The sequence below is a fragment of the Boleophthalmus pectinirostris genome, unplaced genomic scaffold (assembly GCF_026225935.1).
Source record: "Boleophthalmus pectinirostris isolate CB_2022bp ecotype Guang Dong unplaced genomic scaffold, ASM2622593v1 HiC_scaffold_19, whole genome shotgun sequence".
NCBI lineage: Eukaryota > Metazoa > Chordata > Actinopteri > Gobiiformes > Gobiidae > Boleophthalmus > Boleophthalmus pectinirostris.
Genome location: NW_026571140.1, coordinates 20,883,209 through 20,903,430, shown reverse-complemented (window position 1 = coordinate 20,903,430; position 20,222 = coordinate 20,883,209). Strand labels below are relative to the sequence as shown.

The 20,222-nt window shown below is 40.0% G+C and overlaps 2 protein-coding genes across 7 annotated transcripts; one reads left to right on the top strand and one right to left on the bottom strand.

Annotated features, from left to right (window-relative positions):
* Positions 1–498: 498 nt before the first annotated feature.
* Positions 499–7,670, bottom strand: sltm (SAFB-like, transcription modulator). Of its 4 annotated transcripts, XM_055154413.1 has the most exons (21): positions 7,504–7,670; positions 7,139–7,223; positions 7,014–7,069; positions 6,911–6,938; positions 5,538–5,887; positions 4,800–5,506; positions 4,333–4,373; positions 4,157–4,260; positions 3,941–4,090; positions 3,758–3,867; positions 3,528–3,682; positions 3,345–3,436; positions 3,204–3,254; positions 2,990–3,126; positions 2,760–2,925; positions 2,573–2,697; positions 2,334–2,504; positions 1,767–2,045; positions 1,564–1,696; positions 1,328–1,485; positions 499–1,253 (listed from the first exon to the last, which is right to left on the bottom strand). In XM_055154413.1, exons 1-21 carry the CDS (start codon positions 7,636–7,638, stop codon positions 1,148–1,150), a joined length of 3,339 nt encoding a protein of 1,112 aa, XP_055010388.1. In that variant the 5' UTR covers positions 7,639–7,670; the 3' UTR covers positions 499–1,147. The 4 variants fall into 4 exon arrangements, with proteins under 4 accessions (XP_055010388.1, XP_055010386.1, XP_055010387.1 ...); XM_055154411.1 differs by having other exon boundaries at positions 4,157–4,373; XM_055154412.1 differs by having other exon boundaries at positions 4,157–4,373; positions 4,800–5,517; positions 5,549–5,887.
* Positions 7,671–8,125: 455 nt separating this feature from the next.
* rnf111 (ring finger protein 111) lies at positions 8,126–19,896 on the top strand. 3 transcript variants are annotated; one of them, XM_020941360.2, is made up of 16 exons: positions 8,128–8,338; positions 8,680–8,720; positions 9,086–10,034; positions 11,233–11,365; positions 13,748–13,902; positions 14,312–14,485; positions 14,726–15,099; positions 15,176–15,431; positions 15,550–15,907; positions 15,970–16,095; positions 16,193–16,310; positions 16,534–16,614; positions 16,706–16,801; positions 17,059–17,145; positions 17,992–18,095; positions 18,542–19,896. In XM_020941360.2, the coding sequence occupies exons 3-16, from the start codon at positions 9,161–9,163 to the stop codon at positions 18,657–18,659; spliced, it is 3,054 nt and encodes a 1,017-aa protein (XP_020797019.1). In that variant the 5' UTR covers positions 8,128–8,338; positions 8,680–8,720; positions 9,086–9,160; the 3' UTR covers positions 18,660–19,896. The 3 variants fall into 3 exon arrangements, with proteins under 3 accessions (XP_055010546.1, XP_020797019.1, XP_020797020.1); XM_020941361.2 differs by having other exon boundaries at positions 8,128–8,382; XM_055154571.1 differs by lacking the exon at positions 17,059–17,145 and having other exon boundaries at positions 8,126–8,382.
* Positions 19,897–20,222: the final 326 nt, after the last annotated feature.

Sequence of the window (20,222 nt, the reverse complement as noted above, 5' to 3'; positions counted from 1 at the left end):
TGGACAAGATGATTGTTGAACATAGTGCTGTATTGAGTTTCCATGACTTTTGCAGTAACAAAAGTTAAATATAAGATGAGCTATAATAGTATGGCTTTGTATCTTTTAAAGTGTTAAAACAGAATATTCATGCTATTTCAATGCTACATTCTTCAAATGAGGAAGGAATCCTTGATGATGATGAATGTCTGCTGTCTCATCTTCCAATTGAGTCATGCATGTAAAAAGGGTTCTTTGATGCATGTTGTAACTGACTTATACCTAAATAATTGCACAATCCAGTTACACATCTTATTTTTAATAATTGGGTGTTCATTTAAATATGACCAAATAGTGCTCAGTCTTTTACCTTAGACACAAAATGTATGATCTATATATAACAAAATGCCTTATACACTTAGGGTCATTTAACCTTATTAGATAAAAGTATCAAAACATTTCTCGTCCGTCTTGATTACAAAAATACACAAATGACAATTATAAGACAACACACAGAAAAATGGAACAGAAGTCTGTATTTAGTAGCATAATTTCACATACATGGACTAAGGGTAAAAACATGAAATGTTCAATGGTTGTGCGGCATTTGGCTTGTGAAATCTCTATTCGAGTTTATCAGGAAGATCTGACTTATTTACATGCAATACTAACTGACAAGCTAAAGCATACCACAAACAGTTGGGTTGTAACATTGGCCCACTGATCTTTACTCCTTGTACTGGTGAACATTAAATGACAAAATCATATTGTTCTTAAACCACAGTAGGTAAAGCTTTTAGCTCATGTATGTTAAGACCAAAAAATGTTGTTTCAAAAGTAAATGCCACTGACTCAAATGTCAATAAGATACTAAACAAGTGTCTATATCATACATTAAATAAAGACATTGACAAAGTGTAAGGTACTAAAAATACACTCAGATTTATGATATTACTTACAAACACCCACAGCTGTACAACATCACAGAAGTAAAATTATGCAGTTGATTTTTAATGTTAACAGCAAAACTGCCCAGAGAGTCCTACACTGAGGTACTTCCAAAATAAAAATGTGAAACACCCGATGGCAACTTAAATGCCACTTAAAACAGTTGGCATAAAAATTAAATTAGGATAGCTCAAAATATGAGAAAAAAAGTAAATTGTCATTAGTATCGCTGTGTTGTTTTGAATTGTTTAAATCCACCCACGTTTCCTCCACTTGAAAGGGAGTTGTTGGTGATCTGTACAATTCGATTCATTCCAGAGGAGTGACTAAAACGGGAAGAAAAATCTTAAGAAGTGGCAGGCACAAAAAAGGCAAGTCAATGGTCAGAATTTAATAATACCTAGAGGGTGGAGCCATCATGCTGCTCCGAGAGTCCCCCATTCTCCTGTTCTCAACAAAGCCGGCACTTTGGGAGCCAGCTCCACTATGCCATTCTTTTCTCAAGCCCTGATCTCTGTTTTGACGCTCAACAACCACCTGACGGCCGGAGCTAAAAGGCTGTGGGGGGGGAAAAGTCACCTTTGAGCTTTTTATTTAGCAATAAATAAGAAAACTTTGATCATGATGACAACTTACTTGTTGGTTCATGACCATAGGTCGTCCATCTCGATCATTAAAGTTTCTACCATGGGTGCCAGCAGAGCCCCCTCGTACTGCAGGTCCTGGGCCATCTCTGCCAGGACGATCGTCCCGCATACGCATAGTTCCACTGTACAAAAAATGTGGTTCACCAAGAGCAATCAAGTATAAAAGCACTATTTGATTAAAGAAATATTTACCGTAGTTCTCCCTTGTTAACATTCATGCCGCCATCATTCTTCCATCCATGTACACCATCTCTGGGTGAGCGATTATGTGACATACCAGGCATTGGGGCTCTAGCTCCCATCGGACGATCATGCATGGGCACTGGCCGCCTTTCATCTCTGTCCCTGCGATCTTTATCCCCTGTACGCGAGGAAGGTTCACCTCTCCCAACTGAGTCAAAGTCTTTTGGATAGCGATCAAAACCAGGGCGATTTTTCTTCACAGGTGGTTCACCATCAAATCTGTTTCTCCTTTTTCAGAAAGATTCATCACAAATCAGTTTTAAAAGGACATAACAAAGGACAATTGTATTGTACACTTAAAAAAAAAAATAAAATCAGGTACTGATATTTATTTACACACGTTGTGTTTCTATGCTTTTTGGCAACATTAGATTTACACCCTGAAGACTGATGCTTACCATAGTTACTAATCTAGCCTAACCTTAACCTAGCACATATATTACTGATTTTTGTCCCCATGAAACGACTGTGTAGAGATTTTAGTCGCCACAATGTACACACACACAAATGCAGTACCTTTCAAATGAATGCTGCTCTGAAGCCTCTGGGAAGCGGCCCCTTTCTCTGGGATTGTTGAACGAGTTGCTAAATCTGTTTTGTTGACGGTTGTAATTCGAGGCTTGGTTCAAACGAACATCCTCTGATTGGATTTTCTTGTTTCCATTCCAATATTGATCATCTCTACGGCTGAAAGGTAACAACCATTAAAATACTTGCATACAGCCTGCACAAATATCTAAAACCTATTAATTTACCCATGTTCTACTTCTCGCCCTCTTTTCAGGTTATTCCTCTTTTCTTGCTCATAGCGAAGCTGCTCATGCTGCCTACGCAGTTCCTCACGTTCACGGGCCAATCGCTCAGCTTCTTTTCGCCGCTCCTGAGGGATTAATATGAAATTACTTTATCGTTAAAACTAAAGGGGAACTTTTCATGACTTACCTGCTCAATGCGAATTCTCTCCCTTTCAAGTCTTTCCCTTTCAAGGCGTTCTCGTTCCAGTTTTTGCCTTTCCATCTCAAGTCTCTCTCGCTCCCGTAACAGGTTCTCTCGTTCCTGGCGTTCACGTTCTCGTTCTCTACGTGCTTGCTCTGCTATTTGGCGCCGCCTGGAACAGGTTAAACACTTTTGTAAAAATAACTCTTGATAACTTGTAAATGCTGAATGTTTACCTTCGAAGCTCCTCGGCTCGACGGGCACGTTCCATGCGTTCACGCATTCTTTGTTGTTTCATCTTTTCAAATGGAACAATTTCTTGATCTTCTCCCCTGTCTGGAAAATCTGTTTGTTTGCTTTTCATAAGTTCTAGCTGAAGGAAAAAATATATATATACACAAAGTAAGAAAAAATTTAAAATAAAAACATAAATAATAATAATATGAATACCTCTTCAGGAGGAACCAACCATTTTGGCCAACGTTGTATATTGTTAAATGGCTAAACAAATAAAAGGATAAAAAAAACAATAGTATAAACACAGGTCAAACAGGACTGAAAGTAGAGCTAATTTCATTTGTTATTTCAAACCTTGTCCACATATCTTCCTTGTCGGAATGGTCTCATTTTGTTGTAATCTTTGTTGTGACCCACACCAGCCATTTTTCCTGGACTTCTAGTTCCTTAGGGGAAACACATTTTTATGATTGCACCAATCTCCAAGTATGTGAAATGCAACAGTTTTATTTTTATACAAATAAGAAAACAACTTACTGCTGTGCTTCCTATCATCCTTTTTTGGACACTCTTGACTTGAGCTTGAAGTAACTCCATCACCAGACTTTCCACTTTTAACATCTTGTTTCTTGGAGAACTCTTTGTCCTTGTCAGAGGATTTCTTGTCTTCCTTTTTGTAAGACGTTTGTGTTCTATTAATAGGGAAAAAAGAAAGCTTTTGCTTTGAGAGCTCTTTTAATAATGACTGGAGGCTATCGAACACCTACTTGTTGGTTGTTTTTGCACCAGTTGAACTGCGCTTATCATTTGATTTGCTCGAACTGTTTTTATCTTCTTCCTTCTTTGCAGGATCTTTTTTAAACGGATCATTTTTTGCCTACAAGAAATACATGTTAACATCTCACAAGTATGTATGTTTTTTGTTACAATTTTGATATTTTCTACCTTACCCTTTCAACATAGATCTGTTGTCCATGGAGTTCAGTGCAATCAAGATGTGAGATGCATCGTGTCACCTCTGTACTTGATGACATAGTTACCAAGCCATAGCATTTTGACCCTGGACTCCGAGCATTTGTTACCACTTTGGCACTCAAAACCTGTTAGGTAAAATTGGGTAAACAAAATTTCTCCAATGCAACATCTTTAATGTACTTAATAGTTACCTTGCCATATTTTCCAAACAGATTTTTGAGATCTGCTGCCTTGGTATTGGATGACAAACCACTGACCCATAAATTACGTGAAAAGCTGCCACCGCTGACCAGTCCTACAAAGTCATTAGTAACTTTGTCACATTGTGCATAACTAAATATTTCACTGAAAATTAAAGATTCTTTACCCTTTTCATCCACTGAACCTTTTCCGTCACCATCTCTAGTGCTAAAAAACAAATATTCCAACAAAAACATAATATTAACAGTAGTTGTTTAAATTTAGTTTGACACAACTATTTGAAAACAGTACAGGGCAACCCTGCAAACTTGAGGCTGATAAGAACCAATGTCTTGCTTTTCCAGTGGTGAGATGGATCATGTCAGCCAATTGACCAATGATATCTTCAGAAGTTATTTCAACTTCTCAGTAAAACCTTTGATAAAAGCCCCAAACAAAAATCACCTGATGGTTTAGTTTTCGGCTTCTGGACAAAATTTAACCTTGTTCAGTAAAATACACACAGGGCAGGACTAGGTACATCAGTGAACATTCCCCTTAAGAAAAAAAAATCTTGAGGCTAACCCACAAAGTTGTGTTCTTAATGAGGTGGACTTGGTAGTAGAATCAAAGAACTGACATAGAAAGACAAACCTCTTTGCTTGACCTGCCCCAGTAGAAGAGGGGCCTTTCCTCCCAGAATCCTTTTCTTTGTCTCCGCTTTCAGCTTTCTTCACAGCTTCACCCTTGGATGCGTCATCCTTCTTACCATCTCTGGGGCCGGCCGTCTCATCTTCTTTGGCATCATCATCATCATCATCATCATCATCATCATCAGGGCCCATCTCAGCAGAAGGCCCTGGTTCATCAGTGCTCTTCTCTGCCTCTGAATCTGGAAGTTTCACATGTTTACCTGTGTCCAGGAGATCATCACCATCTACATCTAAGGTAATGGCATCTTCATTCTGCATTGAGACCGACAAGTGATCATCCTCTGCCTCCTTAGAGGATGGCACAGTGTCTTCTTCCATATCAGCCAGATCTGTCTCATCTGGGTCCGCATCCCCTAGCTCAGCTCCCCCGTCTGGGTCATCTGCATCAGCTTCTAGATCCAGATCAGGCTCAGGCTCAGGCTCAACCGCTGCCTCTGCCTCAAGCTCCGGGTCCGCCTCCGGCTCCACCTCTGGTTCAAGGTCCAGGTCCACCTCTGGCTCAGCTTCCCCCTCTGGCTCAAGCTCAAGCTCAAGCTCCGCCTCTGGCTCTGGCTCACGCTCCGCCTCTGGCTCTGGCTCACGCTCCGCCTCTGGCTCTGGCTCAGGCTCAGGCTCCGCCTCTGGCTCCGCCTCTGGCTCAGGCTCCGCCTCTGGCTCAGGCATCTGGCTCAGGCTCCGCATCTGGCTCAGGCTCCGCATCTGGCTCAGGCTCCGCATCTGGCTCAGGCTCCGCATCTGGCTCAGGCTCCGCATCTGGCTCAGGCAGTCTCTTCTCCTCTGGTTCTGGCTGATGCTCAGATACGGCTTCACCCTCAGTCATGTGGTCATCTTCAGACTCCTTCTCACAGTCACCATCTGCCACCACGGTGGGGTCTTCAGTATCAGGTTCTCGTTCAGGTTCAGTCTCTGAATCACCCATGGACTCTGGCAGGGCCTCACCGTGGACCTCAGCTTCAGGCTGAGAGAGGATGTCCTCTGAAGGTGCGGGCTTAGAATTGTCACGAGTACCATCGTCTGTATCAGTAACATCTGAGGGATTTAATAAGGATAAACATGGCAAAAAAACATCTTTTAACACACATGCCATCACTTGACCTAAAAGTAGAATAGAAAGCACATTTAGCATTAATGGTCATCGAGGGCGTAGACATCACATGGACACAAAACAAACAATCTTCACTGAATTTGAAGCCATCTTCACACCTACAGAATTCTGGTCACATTTGGTACAAAATGTGCCATGATAGGTGCTTCAGTGTCTCAATAACTTTCCAAAATGAGCTTATGATATCTTGAGCTGAGTACTCCACGAGTAATGAAAATTAGGAGTTTTTGGAGGAAAAAAAAAAAAAGTCCATTTCCACAAATCAATGCGCGTCAGTGGTTTAGCAGTAGATTTTTCAGTGCTTTAGGAAACCAAACATGTTTGAGCAAATTCATCTGTGCACAGTACATATGAACATGTGCAATAACGAAGTTTCCTCTTGGAAAAGGTCGGCCACTTTAATCTTCTTGAAAAGTACTTGCAAGGCTCCAAGGTGGTTCACTGAGTGTCCCCAGTCTTAGTAGAGTATTAATAAGACCAACCCCTTATCGCGAGTGCAAAGCTCTTGAGTTGATGGGGTAATGTCCGGCCCTATTGAGTAATCGCTCCACCTTAACCTGGTCAATCTGATAGTTGAAAAAGATTTGCATCCTTGTGTTGACTGAGTCTTTGTGAAATATAGAATGTCTGAAAATGAGCCACATGACATTCATTATATTATCTGGTGATTGAAATGGTGGCACATGGGGTAACAACACAATCTAACGATGAGAGTTGTTGCTGGTCCAGGTGTTATGGATGGAAAAAAAAATGCAGTTTCTTGTTGGCAATGAGAGAAAACTATATATAAAAAGGACAACATTCGAGATTATAAAAAATACCAATCTCCACAAATATAAAAATATACATTTGTGTGTATTTAGGGGTGATCTTTTATAGATACGTGGTCAACAGTTCAAGGAGCTATAGTGTAAACACAAACGTCACTAGTTTACAAATACACATACCTTTTTCTGACTCACATTCCTCTAATTCCTGAAAAAAAGTCACAAATTATTTGTATAGAGACTGTTATATATTATCTTGAATAAAATCAGCATTTACTTTCACCTTAGAAGACGCATCGTCTTCAAAAGTCACGTCCGCATCTGAGTCAACTTTTCTGCCTGTGAAATTAAGTCTCATTAGAACATGGTAAGATATACCTTAACTCCAAACTCTTAAAGAAAACCAACCTTTAGCTTTTCCACCCTTACGAGTTGGAGTATCCGCAGACTGGATTTCAATGTTGTTTGGGTCACCCCCTTCATCTTCAATAGCCTTGAAATTGTAAGTGTTATTGCTTTGTGTATACACATTCGTGCAGGGTTGTGTGATTCCTTAACATAATAATGCACTGAACAAAACAAAAAAGGACAATTCCCAGCGCTAAAATGACGACTAACTTCGACTACCTTTAAGAAATGTCGTTACACATCTATAAGCTTAATGAAGCAAATGCGTATAACTGGCTCTACAGTTAGCTTAGCATAGTCGTTGCATCGCTTCTTTGGTATTATTAGCTGGTCAAAGAGCTCATGAGTTTGTTTTACCCGCTTACCTCCTTAAGTCTGGCAAGCAGGACGCTCTTAACACCCGAAGTGTCCAAATTCCTCCGCCTTAATTCGGATTTCAGATCAACAACTCTTAATTCTGATATTTTCTTCAATTCTGTGGAAATGGCACCCGACGCCATTTTACTCAGATTAGTGCAGTCTGCTTCGCATGCGCACAACACTCTTTTCGAGAGGGGCTTTCTTCGTCATCTTTATTTTTCATGTGTTTCTTATGCGCCACCTACTGATTTTTGTTGGTATTCCAAAAACTATACAACCACATCAATTTCCATTTTCCAGTGGGTGCCTATATACAGATAATAGGTCTAAATCTGGACAAGTCTAAATTAGATAGGCTATTGGATAAACCACCACTTTAAAGCAGCTCTAAACCATATAGGTTTTAATAATAATAATAATAATAATAAAAAAAACACCCATAAAGTGTAATAGGACAGTGGCGAAGCCCAGTGGTTTACTACCTACCACGCAGTTTAAGAAATTTAATTAAAAACTGTATTTTTATTTACTTACCAAGTAACATAAGATTCGCTGAAAAATGCTCAGTGTGTACTGAATCAGTGATTCTGAATGTGATCGGTGTAGTTTAGGTAACTTTAGGGTGCATACCACAGATATGATTATACTTCCATCGTGCGTACAGAGGATTCTAAAAAAGTGGAGAAAGTGACTGAAGAGTCGACAGCTAACTAGCGCCCCTTGTGTGTGTCGTAGAGGCAGACTGTGTTGTACCAGTCGAGCTGCTGCTGCTCTGGGCTCTGGGTAAACAACAGCGGATACCTCGGCCAGCAGGAATGGGAACTTCGTCGAGGGATAACAGTGAGACATTTCTTCTTGTCTGTATAAATATAGGCAAGATTTAGGTAAATCTTCATATGTGGAGCCAAATCACTATAAACCTGAATATTTTAATGTAAACTGGTATTTGTCTTGTGAAATGGAGCTAGCCTTGTGTTAGCTTAGCTCGTAGCCGTCTAGGGCCCCGCCACTGCTTTGCTATGCTCTTCTCTAGTCGGGACTGTGTTGTCAGTTTCACAATTCCGAGCAGGCAGCTCGGACGTCGGGTCGTATTTTGTCCATGGGCTTTCTAATATATTGATTAACATGCTAGCATGTTGTTTTTTAAACGCTTAATGTAATTCCAACGTTGTTTGTTACAGAAAGGACGATGACACGTATTGCCAAAAGGACTTAAAGTCAGGTATGTGCTGTCTTTGTTGTCCTGTGGCTCGGCTAGTGGGTTACTTGGTTTAAGATGCTTGTGTAGACTAATAGACCATAGTTTTAGTCCTCATATAATAATGGGTTGTCAGTAGGGTGATCGATTTATTTGCCGTGAGAAATATCCAAGAAAATGACACGCTATAACTATGCAAAATGGGGTCATACTATTGCCCGCTTAACTATTTAGATAACCATCCTCTCTATTTTGTTTTCTAAATCCAGCTATGCTACACATTCCTCCTCTAGTTATTATTTCAATTTTTTTTATGTAATGTTGTTTTAAATTATTGTCACAAGTGTTACAAAGATTTTATATATTCTAACTTTTTTTTTTCATTTTAGTGATGCAGTGAATGGATACTTGAGCGCTGATGCACGCAAATTAGGTATTATCCTCCCTCTGACATACGTGTCACCATGAAGAGTGAGGTGCCATCGGAGGCCCCCAGCAGGCAGGAACAGCTTAAGGAGCCCCTGGTGAACCCAGTACCTATAGATGCTGCAAAGGACTTTCCTAATAACTTGGAAATGATTGGAAAGGCAGCCAACGAGTATGCAAATCTTTGTTCTGAATCCAGACATAGACCCTTGAGAGAAAGTGGTGCCCATAGGGACTCGGAGCGCAGCCTTCCTGGTCGTAGGAAAAGAAAAGGACAGCAAGCAGGGCCTTCAGACTGTTCACTAAAGGAAGCTAATATTAGTGAAAACTCACTTGCCCCACAGCGGCCCAGGGTTGAACTTTTACAACAACCCAGTGAAGATGACCACAATCACGAGTCATCTTTTAGCGACTGCATTTCTTCACCTTCCTCCAGCCTTAGGTTTGGAGACTCGGACACACTCAGCTCTGAAGATGAGGCAGAAACTGGAGCAACAGGAAGCCAGCAAAAGCCTTTGACCTCTGGGGGAGCATCTGAAGTTGGTCTGCGCCCGATAATTGGTCGAACTCGAGCTAGTCGCGCACATAAATGGATCCGTCCGGAGGCAGAGCCGGTGCTGTTGAAACGGCAGTGTCTCAGCAGCCGCCGTCCTGTACATAGAAAACGGTACGTTAAAACAATTCCTGGAGGGGCCCCACGAACTCAAAAGCAAAAAGAGAGATTGCTACTGCAGAGAAAAAAACGCGAAGTGATTGCACGCAGGAAGTATGCTTTACTTCACAGCACTAGCAGCTCCAGCGAGGAGCTTAGTAGTGACTCCTCTTCTCCATCCTCAACTGAAGCAGAGGATGAACTCTATGTAGATGTGAGCAGCACGAGCAGCCAGCCAAACAGTTCTGCTGTAGCCCCAGGTAAGAAGCTATAAAGCATAAGCAGACATAATTTTTCTTTATCTAAAGCACAGAATTTTTTTTATTTTGTTTTGCTGAGCCCCACTAAGGCATGAAAACCTAATCCAAATTCTTTCTCAATGCCTTTTATGAAGATGAGAGTTTTACTCATATATGTTTTTCATTCTAGTTTGACACATATGAAGAAGGTGTATTGACTATTACCATATCACCATAGTGTCTTGAGACAAGTGGGTGCTAAGCAGCCGTTCTCAGGAGATAGACCGCAATAGAAATCAACTGGGAAATGTGGGCTCATGATGGGAGTGATGCTGCATTCATGTGATCTCTGAAACTCGGAAGATACGACCTCCAACTTAGAAAAATATGAATGAATGCAACTCGGAAACTCATGCATAAGCGTTGGACTCCATATTCCTGAGTTTACGTTAATGTGACAGGAGTCAGTTTGGGATTGGAGGACATCACCATGATTAGGATTTTGTTTCATATCATGTGGATGGATGTACTTCACAAATGAAACACATTTAACACAAAATTTTGCTTTATATTGCAATGAATGAAGAAAGAACTCAGTATTACAACTTTGCTAAAACATCCTAAACAATTTGTTTATTTGCGATTTGCCTACAAGAAGCAACATGTACAGTCACACAAGTCTCTGTTACACAGGGTTTTTTGTACATCTTTCCAATGAATCAGCAAAGATAATCAAGATATGCAAAAATGATCTTGAGAAGACGTATTAATACATAGTTGTGTAGTTTTTGAGATCACAACGCAGCATCAGTACCTCATCTTGGAAAATAACAACTGACTACTGTCCAATTGATCATGGCCAAGACTAAAAGAAAGTATTGTTATGAGCTGACACCAGGGCCAAATCATCTTCTGGAACTAGATACAGTTGTGGACAAGTGCTCTATTCTCATCATACATCAACAGGAAATTTACATATGAAACTGTAACATTGCTTCAAGAACCTTGAAGGTATAGTTGATAGGAAAGTTAACCTTCTTAATTTTAATTTAAGGATTTGAATAAGATTATATTGCCACTGTCATATAATGAAAATAGAGTATCATCTTTTGAACAAATTAACAAAATTTTGATTATGGCAACACTGGTTACAAATTAGTGTGTAGGTTATAGATATTTTATTTCTTTATGTGTGGTGAAAACTTGTTTTTGTGTTGAGGTGTTCTTGATGAAGATGTGGTGGTGATTGAGGCCACTCCAGCTACTGCTCCTGCCGTTCCTGCCAGTGAGGAGATCAATGTCACTTCTACAGACAGTGAGGTGGAGATCGTTACTGTTGGAGATGGGTTCAGGTTTGTTTTATCAGGATTTTTATAAATCATGTTTTTAAACTATAACATGGTTACTTGTGGCATAGGCATCATTGCTATACTCTACAAAGCAATGCATAGTTCTAAAACCAGGATAACCAGTGATTTAATTTAATTTACAATGCCTCTTTTTTTTTGACCTCCTATTTATCCTTATTTATAGCTATAGCATAATAATAAACAATTTATCAATGTAATATTATTTATGTAGTTTAGTTTAATCCTTTAATCCTTCTTAAAGGTCTTTGAGTTTAGAATGGAGTGATACATTGCCATTGTCCACAGCCCTGCAGTATCTTTGCAAAATCACAACCTGACTTTTATTGAAAAGTTGCTCTTTAGAATTTGTATCATATAGATGTATTCAGTCTCAGTTTGGTAGCAAAACCATATTTAAATGGACAAAACCATATTTAAAGTCCATATTTTGGAAATAGGACCTCATTTCCTAATTAACCAGAGTGTTGGACACGTGTGGCGACACTTTTTAAAATATGCTATCCAGTCCTTCTATTTGCATTCACTGGTGCTAGGCTAGCACATGTCAACGGCCATAGTTAGCCTACCACCAATTATAACGCCAGGCTGTCGATGTGAGTGTCTGTGTCAATAGAATAATGTTAGAAGTAAAACCAACCTTACATATGAAGGATTTCTCTATGAGCAGCAGCAGTGAGTTGTACTTCTTGATAGAAAGCTCGGCAGCGGCAGACTGATATCACCTAGTACCTATCTTACTGGCAAAGTAAAATTCCACTGCTGCTGAGAAAATTGTCCCTCGACATGCGACAATTCATGTGATGCAAGGTTAGTTTTATTTCAAACATTATTCTGTCAACACAGACATTTACATTGACAGTCTGGCATAATAATAGATTTGCTTCACTTGCTTTGTGGAGTGGGTAAGACTGTTTTTAGTGGCAGGCTAACTATGGCCATTGACATGCACTAGCCTAGCACCAGCGATCTCTGCAAATACAAGGACTGGATGGAATATATAAAAAAGTGTCTCCACACATCTCCAACACTCTGGCTAACTAGGAAATGAGGTCTGTGTTAAAAATTCCAAACTGTCCCTTTAACAGTTCAGCGTCACCATGAAGCATAGCCCACTGGTTCCTTGTTGTCTTTAGGGTGATAGATTCACATGGGGCTTGCTCTATCCCAACGTCATGTTCATGTTTTGATGTCTTCTTTCACTTCACATTTTTTCTTACCACTGGGGATTGTGGTGATAAACATATATTTACAAAATAATCCCAGGTCTGCTTAATTAGAATGCCCTCCCAAGTGGGTAGCCTTACTCCCAGGATTTATCCCAGAGCAAAGGGGCTGGCCAATTAAACCTTGAAACAACCATAAATTGTGCCCCAATTGCTTGGTTTGCATTATTCAATCTTATTTCACAGAAGTATCTATATGTATACGTATATGTATGTATACATGCTTATTTTTGAGCTAGGAAATTTAAACATGACCAGCCATCTGACTTTCTCTAATGTATAAATCACGGCAGAGCTTGAACCCTAAAAGGCATAACCCAATTGAGTATCTACCAAAAATTTGACATGTAGTGGTTCATTTTCTTCGCTATGAGTGGTGACACTTTGAAAAAAAAATAATTTTTAAATCACCAAAGAGCTTTTAGAGCTGTCAGGTTCTCCTGTCCTTTTAAAAATATAAGTGTAAAATGCCTCATACAGTCTCCATTTTCAAGGTTTTAGTAAAAAAATAATAATAAAATGCTGGTTTTCTAAATACCACCCAAGAACTAGACTTTTTTTTCTACAATAAGGGAATAAGGAAATCACCCATATGAACCCACCAAAGAGATTAACATTTTTTACATTGAGTTTTGGCATTTTATTTTTGAACAGTGAAAATACTGAAATAAATACAAACAAGCTTCACTGTATTCAAAATAGCCTATGCTTTCACTTCTTTGTAGTGTCTCAGAGGAATGAACAGTGAATCCCCTCCTGTCCTGTCAGTGGTCCCTCAGGCGGCCTCCTCTTTGCCCTGATGACTTGCATTTGCACTGTTGAGGGAAAAGCAACTATTCCCCAACCTCTCACATCAGTCTCAATGAGCACGGGACTAAGCAAAAATGCTATCTGATGGAGAAAATTAAAACTAGAATAAATACACACAAAAAGCAATGAGAAAATAAGTATTTCTGCAAAAGCAAAAACATTTCTTGAAAGCATTATTATGGCAATGTACAGAATGAGATATACGTTTCTAACATTATTGACTTAATTCCTCAGACTGAAAAAAATATTGTACATATGAAACCATATTAACTAAGTACAGACATACTGTTGCCTGTTTGGTACAGTTGTTCAAATGTATGGGTGTTGGCAGGTCGCGGTCTGTGGGGGGTCTTGGCAGGATGTGGAGCAGCAGTTGTGCTCAGAGCCGTCTTCAGGAGTCCCGTGGACGACATCGGCTCTCCACAGTCATACAGCCACTGCGTCAGAGTCCTGGAGAGGTGGTCGATCTAACTGTGGATGAAGATGGTAGATAAACTATTGTGTTTATTATTGTCTAATTTGTTTAAAAAAATAAAACAGCAAATACAATATGATACATTGTTATCATGTATACCAATTTCAATACCAATAAGCCTTGCATATATGAGGTGTCATTTTGTCATCTTCGTGTACTCAATCTCAAGACCCAAATGTGACATTCTTGACATTCCATGTTAAGGTTGTGATCTACACACACACGCACACACAATCCAAGAACTGTTTTCAAACTCCTGGTTAAAACATTCATATGAGGTGTCATAAAAGGCAATCATTAGTCACTTATTCTGGTAATAAAGAACAACAGAATATACATTTGTTTAAATCAAATTTGTAAGTGTGTGCTTTGTAAGAAGGATTGTGCGACTTGTCTTTTTCTTCTGTCTTTTTTTTGCAGATTTATCTGTTGTACCCACAACCTCTGGCAGTGCGCAGCGGTCATCTTCTTCCTCATCGTCACATCTTGCCTCTACCTCAGAACTCAATGATGCACCAGGCCCCTCCACCAGCTGCCCAGGATCAGTGCTGGACACACAAAGGTCCAGTGGCTCCGCTCACATAGCAGGAGAGGGTAAGTTCTCTTATTCTGAAGAGACTAATTTATTAGACTTCCATATGCATAAAACAAGAGCTAAAACATCCACAAGGTGGCATTTATTTATAATGATCAAGCTGTATATGAAACTTTGCACACCTCCCCACTCCACTGACTCCTTCCTCTCACATACACACTTCTCAGATGTGTATAACATTAACATCACATTGATATGTGAATTACAGTCATCCTTATCTATGTATCTTTTTTGCTTAGATGAAAGCAGGCCAGGTTTGTCAGGGACTACAGGAGAAAGTGGTGCCACAGCCCTGCCCAGACTGCCCTCCTGCTGCCAGCAGCACTCACCCTGTGCAGGGCCCTCTCCTGGTCACCTGTCCCTAAGCCACTCCCACTCCAGCTGCTTGCAGGCAACGTCTCAGCAGGCCAGCAGTAGTCAACATGGCCATCGCAATACTCATCATTTTCTTCACCATGTGCATCACCCAGCACCACAGCATCCTGCCACCCTGCCTTTCCAAGAGCCCAGCTGTCCCATTGAACGACCCAGTGCCCTGCCCGCCCAATGTACCGGAGTTAGCAACAGCAACAATAGTAATAATAGCTGTAACACATCCCACTATCATGAGCAGGTATTGTGTTCAATTAAAATTGGAATGTTTACATCTGTCATGAGTCTAAGACAAATTTTTCCTGTTCCTCCCACAGCAAACACTTCCAGTTGATCTGAGCAACAGTAGCGTTCGAGGCAGTGGGAACACCAGTGGTAGTTTCCACGGGAGTACATCGGCCTTTGACCCATGTTGCCCAGGCTCCTCTTCACGGCCCCCTGTGTTTGTTTCCCAGGCAACCGCTGGGCCCAGTCAGCCTGCAGTGGTAGATTCTTTTAGTTCCCCAATAGCTGCTCAAAGTGGGCCCCAAACTCAGCCACAGCAACCCTGCAGACATTACATGCACACATCCTGTGAGTACATAAATACTATTCTGTAGTTAAACTTTAAAAACTAGCATGTTAAATGTAAAATACAGGCTTAGCCAAAAACTGAACTAGTATTTAAAGTTTCCATTTTTTCTGTTTTTAGATGGCTCCCTAGCCCGTTCATTACACCATCAGCCCTCCTCCACTTGCCCTCATTCCCATGGTAACCCCCAGCTGACACAGGCCCCTCCTCAAGGAGATTATGTCATCCCTCACACAGTACACACCTTTCACGCTCCACTGCCATCCCATCCTTCGAGCCACCCTGTGCCCCCTGCTCCTCCTCCGCCACTTCCCGGTCACCACCTCTCTAGTTCTAGTGCCCCGCTGACTCAGCACTTGCCTTCAGACCATCAACCCTTGCCCCACCACATGCCTCCACTTGGAGCATCTGTACAGAGGCTGCATGCCCATGAAGTGCTACTTGAAGTCCAGAGACGTCGGATGATGCAGCACCCCACGTAAGAAATGTCCATTATTACAATTTCCCATGTGAACTGTTTAGGACATGTTTTTTGTTTAGGAGAGCACATGAGCGTCCACCGCCACACCCCCACAGAATGCACCCAAACTATGGCCATGGACATCACATCCATGTCCCACAAACTATGTCTTCCCATCCCCGCCAGCCTGAGCAGAGAACAGCCTGGTGAGTTCTAAGAGGACAAAGAAACACTCCTAGTGGTTGTACTCTGCCCACTGATTCTCTTCTGTAATATAATGTTGTTGTACGTTTCATTCTCCAGGGAACTCGGCATTGAGGCTGGCGTGACTATGGCACCGTATCCTTCAGGGCACCTGCACTCCCACCTGCCCCACTACCACCATCCCCCTAGACTTCACCACTTCCCTATTCCCTTTATGGTGAGAGAAAACCCAAGAACACTTGTATACATTATCATAAATAAGAAAATACATCAACAATTTAATGTATGTCTTGGATAAATGGTGCAAGCTCCATATTTATTATCAGTTTATTTAGGGATGGTTTAATTACCCACATGAATAATTTAAGGATTCATTTTTATTCATTACATATTTCTGTTGTGTTGAGAGCTAAATATTTCACTGTCTGATTACACTGTAGCACACTGGCATATCAGAAGTGACATACCCACACATTCGTTATATTTCATCGAGAATGACTGGCTTCGGAAGAACATATGAGGTAAAAGCCTTACACAATCAAAAGACAGTGATTTCACCAAGAATCTTATGGTACTTTCAACTGCACTTAATTTGTCTGCACTTTTTAAAAGGATCTGCTGCATTTAGAGGAAAGACTGGGAACTGTGAACAGAGGAGCCTCTCAGGGCACCATAGAGAGGTGCACATACCCGCACAAGTACAAAAAGGTAAGGCTATCACACAGTTTGTGTTCAATGTACTTGAATTTACTGTGTGTAAATGTGCATGTCTGTTACAGTTTTCTGGGACAGAGTGCATAGTGGTCTTTTGTGCTTTGCTCTTTAATCTACTGTGTTATGCTAATTAGTTCATAATGAATTACTGTAGTGTCTTTTACCAGAGATCACAGATATCTTTGGGAAAGATCTTAGAAGTTTCAATATGTATTCAATTACAAAATCTAACACCCTGCCACCCAATACAGAAGGTGTTGGAGAGAGACATTGACCAACAGTTAACCTCTGAAGCTTGGGCATCTATTGGGAATAAAAAGCACGCAACCCCAGAATCGGTGAGAAATAAATGAACAAATCAATTTGGCACATGTCCCTGCTCATATTGTACAGTAGATGTTAGTCATACTGCCGGGGCCAGGGAATTTGGCTTTAGAAGTTTTAGCACAGAGAACTAAAGAGCTCGGGTTTGAACGTCAAAAACAGTATAGCAGTAAACAATAGAGCTGTGGAGCAACATAATAAGCTGCTGGCTCTCTATTGGTAAATACATTTATTACACTATAGAGTGAAAATACTTTTAGTGTAGTGTTTAGCTTGTTAAAATCTCCACTGGTTTAACATTAGGTTAACTGAAAATTCTCGGAGCTGTGACGACACAATCCCGAGCTCTATAGGTTGTGTTCACGTTGTACAATTTTATGATGTACGGCAGGGACCTATATAGGATTCACAGCTTTTGAAAGAAGTAATAAAAATGAAAATCCACAAATATTGACCCTTTTTATTTTTTTGAGATTGGGTCCAAAAACTTGCGTTATCAGTTTTATTAGCTTTTAATAATGGCACCACTTTCTGAGGTTATTGTCACAAAATGATTTCACCATTATTTATTTATTTATTCATTACAAAATTTTAAACCAGGCGTTCTAGATTGTGTCACGTGAACGCAGCCTATTTATTCAAGACAAAATGACCATTCTCTCTGTCCCCAAATGATTTCAATGATTTGTTTTATTAAATTATAACTGTCAAACATACTGTATATTTTTGAATATTTTATCTTTTAGAGTAGTTTTAGTTAGTGAACTAAAATGTCACCAAGTGCCTTTACTGTATATTTGCTTAGTCATTCCATAATGAATGCTAAATATTGTTTCAAAATATTTATTTTTCTAAAACAGAGAAAGCTGCACGGTAAGCAAGATGAAGATGAGGGCGCAGATGAAGACACAGAAGAAAAGTGCACCATCTGCCTGTCAATTCTGGAGGAGGGGGAGGATGTCAGGTAAAATCCCCCCAGAGTGTTGCCCCAAAGTGCTCAATTATGGTTTGTGGGGTGTGCCTATGAGCCTGTGAACATAGACAGTTGTTGTATTTTATCACTGTCTCTTGGGATGAATGTTCTTAAAATGCCCAGAGGCTTTGTAAACCCCAGAGTAGCCGAAAATAACAGGTCTTATGGTTTGTTTTGTATTTTCTGCCCTCTGTTGGTATATGCAGTCAGTTAAAATTTGATTACCTACAAGTAAAGGATGGAAATGGTGACCAAAATTTGTATTTTAATCTAATTTATGACAATGTTCAGACAAATATCTTCATGAGTCAGAAATGACTTAAAATGTTAATCACTTTATAGCCTTTTTTGAATGATTATACCTGCCTTTCCAGACAAGCCATTTCTTCATGAAATTAATATAGTTGTATATTAACAATGTTGTTTGCCCTCTCCAGGCGTCTACCCTGTATGCACCTTTTCCATCAGCTGTGCGTGGATCAGTGGCTCCTCACCAATAAGAAGTGCCCCATCTGCAGAGTGGACATTGAGGCCCAGTTGTCTGCTGAAAGTTGATGTTGTTTTTCTACCACCACCTTTTGTTGAATTTTATTTTGACATCATTTTTAAGTATCCCCTCAGTACTGCAGTCAACCAAAGATGGCATGAGTTACCTGCACAGCTCTGAGAAAATAAAAACAAAACATCAGATAAACATTAAGCCTAGAGTGCCAGCTATAACATATTACTACGGCTAGACTTCTCCATAAGGGTTTAAGATTTTATTGTATTTATAAAGCTTTTATGTAGCTTTTGATTGTTTCCCCAAGTGTCATTTTTTGTTCTGCATGTCTCCTTGCAATGCATTTCTTTGCACATTTAACATGGGCTTAACATGGCCTAACAAGCTGCAGGTGAGGATAACTGCTCTAGTAAAAATGCATTTGTGTTACACTAATGCCTTGTTTTACTAGAGTAGAATGTCAGCCTCTGGTCTAAAATATAAAATTGCAGGATTATTATTATTATTATTTTTTACCAATCATTGTATTGATTAGTTAATGTTTAGAAGATGTGGATTGTTAGTGAAGAAGTTTTGAATTCAAATCCAGACATTCCTATCATTGGAAATGTGAAAAACAGATCAGCTGCTGTATTAGAATACATACATCCAGTATTTTAAGAGTTACTCCCAAACTCACATTTTACCCTGCCATTGCAACACCCACACCTACCTAAAGTTCATTGTCATCATCTCGTATTTTAGCAAACAAGAAAAGGAATGTTGCATCTTCTCTTGACTGTTCTTTATGAAATGAGCAATTATTAGCTTCGGCTGTGAACATTTTCTTCACACTAGTCAGGGTTTTGTTCCTATAGACAGGGCTTTTTACGATGGTTTTAGTGCTGTGATCTCAGGCCCATGTTTGTTGTCACATGATGAGCCTGCAAAAACCTGGGATTCTTTTGTTCTGATGCTGGCAGCGGCTTCATTTCCAGTTGTTGTGTTTAAACTGAAATTTCACCCTGCCTTCTGTCTGAGAAACTAATAACTGTTGGACTAACTCATTTGCATATACTTGCACAAGAGGGAAATGGGTTGGAGAGTTGTAGTCATTTGACAGTGTCCTGAGACCAGGTATTTCCACTCGGATGAATATTGAAAAGAAAAATAAACTAATGTCATGAGTGAGTGTTGAAATGCATTATTTTAAGCAGGTATCAGTGCATTCATTGACTTAAAGGAACCAGGAGCATATTCTGTGGGATTTATATTAGTTTTAAAATGATAATAAACTTGGCTAACTCTTAATCGAGTCATTGTTTGTTTCAAAGATATGCTTAACTATGTGCCCAATTCACCCACTTTTCAGCATCAGCAACTATTCTCTCATTAGGATGTTGACACTAATTATCCTGGTTATTATACTGGTGGCCTAATCATTTGAGACATAAAAATATATAATATATTACTGAGAAATGCTTTGTTTATTTCTCTGGATACTTCATCTTAAAGGCCTCAAATGCTATTTTCTGATCTATGTTATACTGTTTCCCCATCAAAAATATACGTTTGTGTTGCTTCACACATGTTTAACACACAAATCCTGCATATGTAGGTTGAGTTCTTCTCTCAGA

What these genes read in the sequence shown, in the direction of transcription:
- sltm (XM_055154411.1), bottom strand. Translation starts at nt 7,638, where the DNA reads ATGGCGTCGGGTGCCATTTCCACAGAATTGAAGAAAATATCAGAATTA. An exon ending in GGATGATAGGAAGCACAGCA is followed by an intron (nt 3,437 to 3,527) that starts GTAAGTTGTTTT and finishes GTTTCCCCTAAG; the next exon opens with GAACTAGAAGTCCAGGAAAA. An exon ending in GGTTGGTTCCTCCTGAAGAG is followed by an intron (nt 3,127 to 3,203) that starts GTATTCATATTA and finishes TTTTTCCTTCAG; the next exon opens with CTAGAACTTATGAAAAGCAA.
- rnf111 (XM_020941360.2), top strand. Translation starts at nt 9,161, where the DNA reads ATGAAGAGTGAGGTGCCATCGGAGGCCCCCAGCAGGCAGGAACAGCTT. An exon ending in CATCCCACTATCATGAGCAG is followed by an intron (nt 15,100 to 15,175) that starts GTATTGTGTTCA and finishes TTCCTCCCACAG; the next exon opens with CAAACACTTCCAGTTGATCT. An exon ending in ACCCGCACAAGTACAAAAAG is followed by an intron (nt 16,802 to 17,058) that starts GTAAGGCTATCA and finishes CACCCAATACAG; the next exon opens with AAGGTGTTGGAGAGAGACAT.